This window comes from Bos taurus, chromosome 19 (assembly GCF_002263795.3).
Source record: "Bos taurus isolate L1 Dominette 01449 registration number 42190680 breed Hereford chromosome 19, ARS-UCD2.0, whole genome shotgun sequence".
Classification (NCBI taxonomy): Eukaryota; Metazoa; Chordata; class Mammalia; order Artiodactyla; family Bovidae; genus Bos; species Bos taurus.
The window spans coordinates 38,556,403-38,565,204 of NC_037346.1; the positions used below are offsets into that span (position 1 = coordinate 38,556,403).

At 47.1% G+C, this 8,802-nt stretch overlaps 1 protein-coding gene across 5 annotated transcripts in view; it reads right to left on the reverse strand.

Annotated features, from left to right (window-relative positions):
- SP2 (Sp2 transcription factor) overlaps window positions 1-8,802 on the reverse strand; it is a 47,027-nt gene that overhangs the window by 22,685 nt on the left and 15,540 nt on the right. Inside the window, exon 1 of one of the 5 annotated variants that reach the window (NM_001435048.1) lies at window positions 8,622-8,679. The exons of the other annotated variants lie outside the window; for them this stretch is intronic. Within the exon in view, the coding sequence (NP_001421977.1) occupies window positions 8,622-8,628 (7 nt within the window). The 5' untranslated portion in view covers window positions 8,629-8,679. Of the gene's footprint in view, window positions 1-8,621; window positions 8,680-8,802 lie in introns of those variants that run through there. 5 annotated transcript variants of the gene reach the window in all.

Genomic DNA, 8,802 nt, shown 5'->3' on the forward strand with positions numbered 1-8,802 from the left:
TCTTTTTATCACCCAGGTTCAGGTCCCCATCATCTCTCGCTTGGATAACTGTGAAAGTCTCCTAGCTGGGCTTCTGACTTTGTCCCTGCTGGTTTTATTCTCAACCAGCATCCCGAGACCCATCAAACTTAAATGCAATCCTGTTACTCCTCTGCTCAGAGTCCCTGCTACTGCTATTGCTGCTAAGTCGCTTCAGTCGTGTCCGACTCTGTGCGACCCCATAGACGGCAGCCCACTAGGCTCCTCTGTCCCTGGGATTCTCCAGCCAAGAATACTGGAGTGGGTTGCCATTTCCTTCTCCAATGCATGAAAGTGAAAAGTCAAAGTGAAGTCGCTCAGTCATGCCTGACTCTTAGCGACCCCATGGGCTGGAGCCTACCAGGCTCCTCCGTCCATGGGATTTTCCAGGCAAGAGTACTGGAGTGGGGTGCCATTGCATACTATCACCCAGTCAAATTAAGAGTCAAAGTCCACACCACAACACATAAGGGGTCCATGTGACCTCTCTGACTTAGCTGTCACTCTCTCTCACTCACCGCTTAGGCCATGCTGGCCTCCCTGCTATTCCAGTACATGCCAGCTAGGGCCCCTCTTCAGGGCCTTTGTACTCACTGTTCTCTCTGCTTGAGTTCTTACCGTCTGCCCTCCAGAGATTGTTGTTTAGTCGCTAGGTCATGTCCAAATCTTTACGACCCCATGGACTCCCCAGATTAAGCCTGGCTCAATCCCTCCCATCCCTCCTTCAGGGTGTTCTCAAACTCCCTTCTCTGACAGCCCTACGTAAACCATACCCCTCATGTTCTCCTGTCCTCTATTCAGTTTTCCCCTTAGCACTTCTTATTGTCTGATATCCACTAGTTACTTCATGTCTTCTACCAGATGTACCTTCCTTACCTACTGGCAAGGAAGACACTTCATATATAGAAAACCCGCAGATCTGCATGTCCTGGCACTAGGTGCTGGCATCCACTCACCAGGTCAGCTCAGCCGATCCAATCGCAGAAGGAACTCAACTCTGCCGGTCACCTCACATGGGGACAAGAGTCTATGTGTGGACCAGCACAGTCGAGTCTTTCTCCTGGACAGAAACCTCAGACGTGCACCTCATCACTACACACCAGATGCCGAATCTCAATGCCTCTTTCAATGAACAGGTACTGGGGAGAAATTCTTTCACAAGTGAGTTAAGACGATGCGGGTCCCTGCTGTCTGAAGACCTCTTATCTGTCTCCACCCTGCAGCTCTCTCCTGAAAATGGGACCGTATCATTTGCTAGCTCGCATCCTATCAGACTGGAAAGGACCCTAGAGAAGTGAGTGGGGACATGGGACAGCCAGCAGGGGGTGGTGAGAAAGAGTCCCAGGCAACGGTACAAAAATACTGGGCCTCAGAACACTGCCAAAAACAGGAAAGAAACCAAGACACACTTTTTCCCCTCTAAAGAATATCATTATGTACAAACTTTATGTACATGCTTTCTCTGCTTTGACACATTTGTGAGTCACTCTGTACATTCGTCTGGGACATAACTGGTTAAAGTTAGTGGTGACTTCATTTCCCCTGGGACGAGACAGTCACCATTTATTCTTCTGATGGCTGGGAAATGTTTGGGTCTGCTCTGAGGCTAGTCTGAGAAGACTTCCAGTTAGACACTAGCTGGGGGCAGAAAGAGTCCACATCCAGTCACACGGCCCTGCCTGCCGTCTCTTCCTCCCTATTCACACCCTCTGAAAGGCGGCTTTGTGGTTCCACCGAGTCCCCTAGGAGAGATAACAAACACTCCACAGAGGAAGCTCTAGAAAGAGGACATTTGGGAGTGTGCAGGCCAGTGCCTGCTGCTTTCTGAGCCGTTTTCACTGCGTGGCTGGGATGAAGAGACCACCTAACAGCCTCAATCATGGCTTGGGGACAGATGCATCCAGTGAGGTGGGGCTTCTGGCTAGAGACAACATGCAGTGCTGATGCGGAAACAAACTGTAGCTCAGGGGAATGAGATGGGCAAAGGGAGGATTCCGTTGGGTCTGCAAGCACCTTCTTCCTGTGCCAAACAGCTCTGACGTCTCAACGTTGCTTGGAGTTGCTCACAGAGGGTAAACTGAGAAGCAGCAAAACTGAGCACTTTGTTCTTTGTACGCCTCTGCTCCTGAGCAGCACTCATCTCCCAAGAGCACGCCAGCTTGAAGGCCAAGCTGATGAGAAGCAACCCCCCAGGCCAGTGGGGGCCTCAGAATACCCAGGAGAGTGTAAGCCAGACGAGCAGTGGAAGTGGCAGAGTCCCCAAGCTGCCAGAGCTGATTCAGCTTGCTTCTGGGCTCGCTTCTCACCTTGAGTGAGGCAATACAAAAACCCGTTTTCCATTTCGGAATCCTGTCAACTGGAACAAATCCACCAGTGGGAGCATCTTCACAAGGGCAATCTCTAACCTCTTTCCTACTCAAACAGATAGTGCCCTTGAATTAGCACTGCCCCACATTTTCACCTTCTTCATTCATCTTTCCAACCAGCTTCAACAGACAACTGGCAAACTGACAGCAAAGTGAGACCCTCCCCGCCCTGAGGTCTCCAGGAGAATGCTGCTAGCCAAGGAAAGATCTGATAACCGAAGAAGTAGTTCTTAACAGAGAAAAGTGACTCTGAACTATGTTTCAGAAATACAAAGATCTAAGTGCTGACTCTGTGTAGAAAGGAATAAAGAAAAAGTTCTTTTTCCTTCCTTCAATAGAAGGAAGTCACTTGAGGAGATCCATGTGGATTCAAAACAAAAGCAAAGCAAAAACAAAAAAGCATCAACAAATGCATTCCATAATGATATCCACTTCTTAGCCCATCTTGGCCTCCAGCCCAGCTGGTTTAGAACTTGCTGGGAAGACATTCACAAATCCAGTTAAGCTGCTCAAAGGGAAACTCCAGATATAACACCCAATACACTAATAAGAAAATACTAGAGTGCCTCCGAATAGATTTTGCTCTAAGTCTGCAGCTCACGAAGTTTCAGATTGGACAATGTAATCATTTAAACTCAGAAGTACTCATATCTCTACATTTTCTGATACTCTATGCACCCTTTAAAGCAGTTTTTCTCTGCACCTTTCATTCTGTGGCCATTGTCTATCTCCTGCAAAATAATTCCTAAATTTTTCAATCTCTCGACATAAAGCTTCCAATTTGTGTGTTGACAGAAAACAAAGGAGGTAACATTACATCTTAGAAGAATATGTTACATTTCATCATAGAAATGTGGGTGAGCAAGGTCTATAAGATTGCTAAACCCAAGCCAACACTAGGGTCTACTGGTTAGCTGCAACAAGCTTAAATGTTTTCAAAAAGGCCTTGGTTGGGCAATCCTTGCGTAAAGCAAGCTTGTGAATGATCATATACCTATAGCGAAAGCAACTGTTTAGGCTACAAGAGACTGTGCAACTTCTCCAAAACGCTACTATTCACCAACAGAAGAACTAGGAATTTCAAGGCCAAAGATATCAAAATGAATTGTCCTCTCTGCTGTTATGCCAGGAGGCTCCTTTACCCAGACATTTGCCAGAATCTTCTTAACGCTTCTTCTCTCCTCTGACAGGCCTGCAGAGGCCCAAACTTAATAGAATCTGAGAGAAAAGAGCCTATCGGTCTATAAGAAGCCAAATAGTGAGGCCAAACTCTTTCTCCTGGCATCAGTTCTCCCTGCAGAGCTGTGAAGTGACGCTCCAATGATGAACTAACTCTACTTGGGTCTCCTTGACAAAGAGACCATGTCTTTACAAGCCTAGCCCAGAGGGTTCATAATTATGTCAGACCAGCTTTTTTTTTTTTTTCCTCATTGTTGCTGCTTTTAAACAAAGAGGTTAAGCCTCTGTATAACCTAGTGGAAGAACCAGAATTAGAAAACTTACCAATCACCCCAGCCAATGAGAATCCATTTCCAACAGGTATTAATGCCTGTTAGAAGCCACTGGTCTGACAGAGTGTGGTCCACTGGAGAAGGGAATGGCAAACCACTTCAGTATTCTTACCTTGAGAACCTCATGAACAGTATGAAAAGGCAAAATGGTAGGATACTGAAAGGGGAACTCCCCAGGTCGGTAGGTGCCCAATATGCTACTGGAAATCAGTGGAGAAATAACTCCAGAAAGAATGAAGGGATGGAGCCAAAGCAAAAACAATACCCAGTTGTGGATGTGACTGGTAATAGAACAAGGTCCGATGCTGTACAGAGCAATATTGCATAGGAACCTGGAATGTCAGGTCCATGAATCAAGGCAAATTGGAAGTGGTCAAACAGGAGATGGCGAGAGTGAACATCAATATTCTAGGAATCAGCAAATTAAAATTGACTGGAATGGGTGAATTTAACTCAGATGACCATTATATCTACTACTGCGGGCAGGAATCCCTTAGAAGAAATGGAGAAGCCATCATGGTCAACAAAAGAGTCCGAAATGCAGCACTTGGATGCAATCTCAAAAACGACAGAATGATCTCTGTTCGTTTCCAAGGCAAACCATTTGATATCACAGTAATCCAAACCTACACCTCAACCAGTAACACTGAAGAAGCTGAGTGGTTCTATGAAGACCTACAAGACCTTTTAGAACTAACACCCAAAAAAGATGTCCTTTTCATTATAGGGGACTGGAATGCAAAAGTAGGAAGTCAAGGAACACCTGGAGTAACAGGCAAATTTGGCCTTGGAGTATGGAATGAAGCAGGGCAAAGGTTAATAGAGTTTTGCCAAGAGAACGCACTCACTGGTCATAGCAAACACCCTCTTCCAACAACACAAGAGAAGACTCTACCCATGGACATCACCAGATGGTCAACACCGAAATCAGACTGATTATATTCTTTGCAGCCAAAGATAGAGAAGCTCTATACAGTCAGCAAAAACAAGACCAGGAGCTGACTGTGGCTCAGATCATGAACTCCTTATTGGCAAATTCAGACTTAAATTGAAGAAAGTGGGGAAAACCACTAGACCATTCAGGTATGACCTCAATCAAATCCCTTATGATTATACAGTGGAAATGAGAAATAGATTTAAGGGACTAAATCTGATACAGTGCCTGATGAACTATGGACGGAGATTTGTGACACTGTACAGGAAACAGGGATCAAGACCATCCCCAAGAAAAAGAAATGCGAAAAAGCAAAACGGCTGTCTGAGGAGGCCTTACAAATAGCTGTGAAAATAAGAGAAGCGAAAAGCAAAGGAGAAAAGGAAAGATACAAGCATCTGAATGCAGAGTTCCAAAGAATAGCAAGGAGAGATAAGAAAGCCTTCCTCAGCGATCAATGCAAAGAAATAGAGGAAAACAACAGAATGGGAAAGACTAGAGATCTCGTCAAGAAAATTAGAGATACCAAGGGAACATTTCATGCAAAGATGGGCTCAATAAAGGACCGAAATGGTATGGACCTAACAGAAGCAGAAGATATTAATAAGAGGTGGCAAGAATACATAGAAGAACTGTACAAAAAAGAGCTTCACGACCCAGATAATCACGATGGTGTGATCACTCACCTAGAGCCAGACGTCCTGGAATGTGAAGTCAAGTGGGCCTTAGAAAGCATCACTACGAACAAAGCTAGTGGAGGTGATGGAATTCCAGTTCAGCTAGTTCAAATCCTGAAAGATGATGCTGTGAAAGTGTTGCACTCAATATGCCAGCAAATTTGGAAACCTCAGCAGTAGCTGCAGGACTGGAAAAGGTCAGTTTTCATTCCAATCCCAAAGAAAGGCAATGCCAAAGAATGCTCAAACTACCGCACAATTGCACTCATCTCACACGCTAGCAAAGTAATGCTCAAAATTCTCCAAGCCAGGCTTCAGCAATATGTGAACCATGAACTTGCAGATGTTCAAGCTGGTTTTAGAAAAGGCAGAGGAACCAGAGATCAAATTGCCAATATCCGCTGGATCATGAAAAAAGCAAGAGAGTTCCAGAAAAACATCTATTTCTGCTTTATTGACTATGCCAAAGCCTTTGATTGTGTGGATCACAAGAAACTGGAAAATTCTGAAAGAGATGGGAATACCAGACCACGTGACCTGCCTCTTGAGAAAGCTATATGCAGGTAAGGAAGCAACAGTTAGAACTGGACATGAAACAAGAGACTGGCTCCAAATAGGAAAAGGAGTACGTCAAAGCTGTGTATTGTCACCCTGTTTATTTAACTTCTATGCAGAGTACATCATGAGAAACGCTGGGCTGGAAGAAGCACAAGCTGGAATCAAGATTGCCGGGAGAATATCAATAACCTCAGATATGCAGATGACACCACCCTTATGGCAGAAAGTGAAGAGGAACTAAAAAGCCTCTTGATGAAAGTGAAAGACAGGGAAAAAGTTGGCTTAAAGCTCAACATTCCGAAAACTAAGATCGTGGCATCTGGTCCCATCACTTCATGGGAAATAGATGTGGAAACAGTGGAAACAGTGTCAGACTTTATTTTGGGGGGGCTCCAAAATCACTGGAGATGGTGATTGCAGCCATGAAATTAAAAGATGCTTACTCCTTGAAAGGAAAGTTATTGAAAAGCAGAGATATTACTTTGCCAACAAAGGTCCGTCTAGTCAAGGCTATGGTTTTTCCAGTGGTCATGTATGGATGTGGAAGTTGGACTGTGAAGAAAGCTGAGTGCCGAAGAATTGATGCTTTTGAACTGTGGTGTTGGAGAAGACTCTTGAGAGTCCCTTGGACTGCAAGGAGATCCAACCAGTCCATCCTAAAGGAGATCAGTCCTGGGTGTTCACTGGAAGGACTGTTGCTGAAGCTGAAACTCCAGTGCTTTGGCCACCTCATGCGAAGAGTTGACTCATTGGGAAAGACTCTGATGCTGGGAGGGATTGGGGGCAGGAGGAGAAGGGGACGATAGAGGATGAGATGGCTGGATGGTATCACCGACTCGACGGACATGAGTTTGAGTGAACTCCAGGAGTTGGTGATGGACAGGGAGGCCTGGCATGCTGTGATTCATGGGGTCGCAAAGAGTCAGACACGACTTAGTGACTGAACTGAACTGAGAAGCCACTGGAACACTGACATCATCAGCCCAATTGATAGGCTGTCTAACAGATTAGCCCCCTTCATTGCACACAAGAATTTAAAACAAAACAAGACACTGCAGTTATATTCATTATTGCAGACAACAGGTTTCTTTATGCTATCAAATCTAAATTACTCCTATGGTGTGGATTCTACCATCATTCCCTTCAAAGCCTACGAGCTGGCCAACACCCTAAATGTTCTAGCCTGAAAAATCATCCAAAATACCAACTCAACACTTAGTCCTCCACTGTCATACTTAATGCCTTCCGAGGTACAGCATGCAAGGTTACTGCATGCCAGTGTACTGCCCAACAGTCATCACTCTTCTATCTGCAATCAAACCCGTGTAATGGTGACCATGGGTCAATTCACTGTTTAAAGCGGATTTACCAGTTCCTCCCTCCCTTTCTCTAAGAAAGCAACAGATAAGTGAGCAAGAAGTAGTCTCAGAAGAAGACACAAACTTCGGGATAATATGCACTGAGAAAAGCCAGACTGAGGCGCCCTGGATCAAGTTAATTAAGAAACAATTAAACACGACAGTATCTTGGAATCAAAACCAAGGAATGCCGTGAGGACAGGTTTCTCAACTGCTCAGAGGAGAAGACACAATTCCTTTTCATCTAAAATTAGAAAGCCACCCAGAACATAAACCAAGAAGCATGGGTAGAAGGCTGAGAATCATAAGCTAGCAATGGGCATGGAGGTGGGGTGGAGGAAGAAAGTAAATATCCATATTGTTTTACTTCTTCTGTTATTCATTAGGTTTGCTCCTGGCCTTTGGGATTCGGCAGTTCCACCCTCCCCACACCCATGGGATATCAGGCAACAGGCTGGGAGCTCTGTCCACAAGTTCTTAAACGTCTCACAATTCTGCTAAGCGTTGGCAGATATCTAGCTGGAAGCTCAAAGATGCAAGTGAAAATATTAAAAGGTTTCTGCCCACTCCTCAGTCTAAGGCGAGAGGTCATCTACTTAGGGAGTGCCCTTGGGTGTCCTGATACCATCTCTAGACTTTCTACCCAGAGAACTACGTTGGCTTCCACGCCCATCAGTGCCCATGTGTTGGCGCCGTCGGAATTTCAAGTATTCCCCCGCCCCTCTCTGCAGTCGGGAGAACACTGAATCGCTGGTGGGCACCTAGAGTCAGAATGCAAGAGGGTCCCGGAACACAGGACAAGCGCACAGGGAGCCGACCGCCTCCTCAGAGCAGACCCAGGCAACGTCCCCGGGCCGGGAAACACTCAGGTGGGCCGGCGACCAGGCAGACGGGGTGCCAGGTTTGCCCTGGGTGCCCGCTCCTCTCGCCAGCCCCGGAAGCGCCTCCCTCCCGCCTAGCGGGCTCCGAGGGGGCGGGGAGTCGAACGCCCCCTTCCGGGTGCCTCCGCCTGGCTGGCCAGCCCCGCTCCTCCTCCGGGCGGGAATCCTCCCTCCCCGCCCCTACCGGAGCCGGGCCCCGGCGCCAGGTCCGGCCCCAGGGGGGAACCCCCAGTCCCGGCTCCCTCTCCCTGCGGCCTCTGCCCGTCTTCCCGACCCTTGAGAGCCGGGAAGACCCCGCCGGCAGCGGTCAGGACCCACCGCTCATTACGACATCTTCCTCCCTGGCCTCCGCCGCCTCCGCCGCCACCGAGAGCCTGACACCGCCCGCCTAGCACCCGCCAATCCCGGAGCCTGCCATCGCCCGAGCGACGGCAGCGTTCACCAATAAGAGCTCGGTACATTGGGGACCGACAGCACTATCAACCAATCAAAGAGAGGC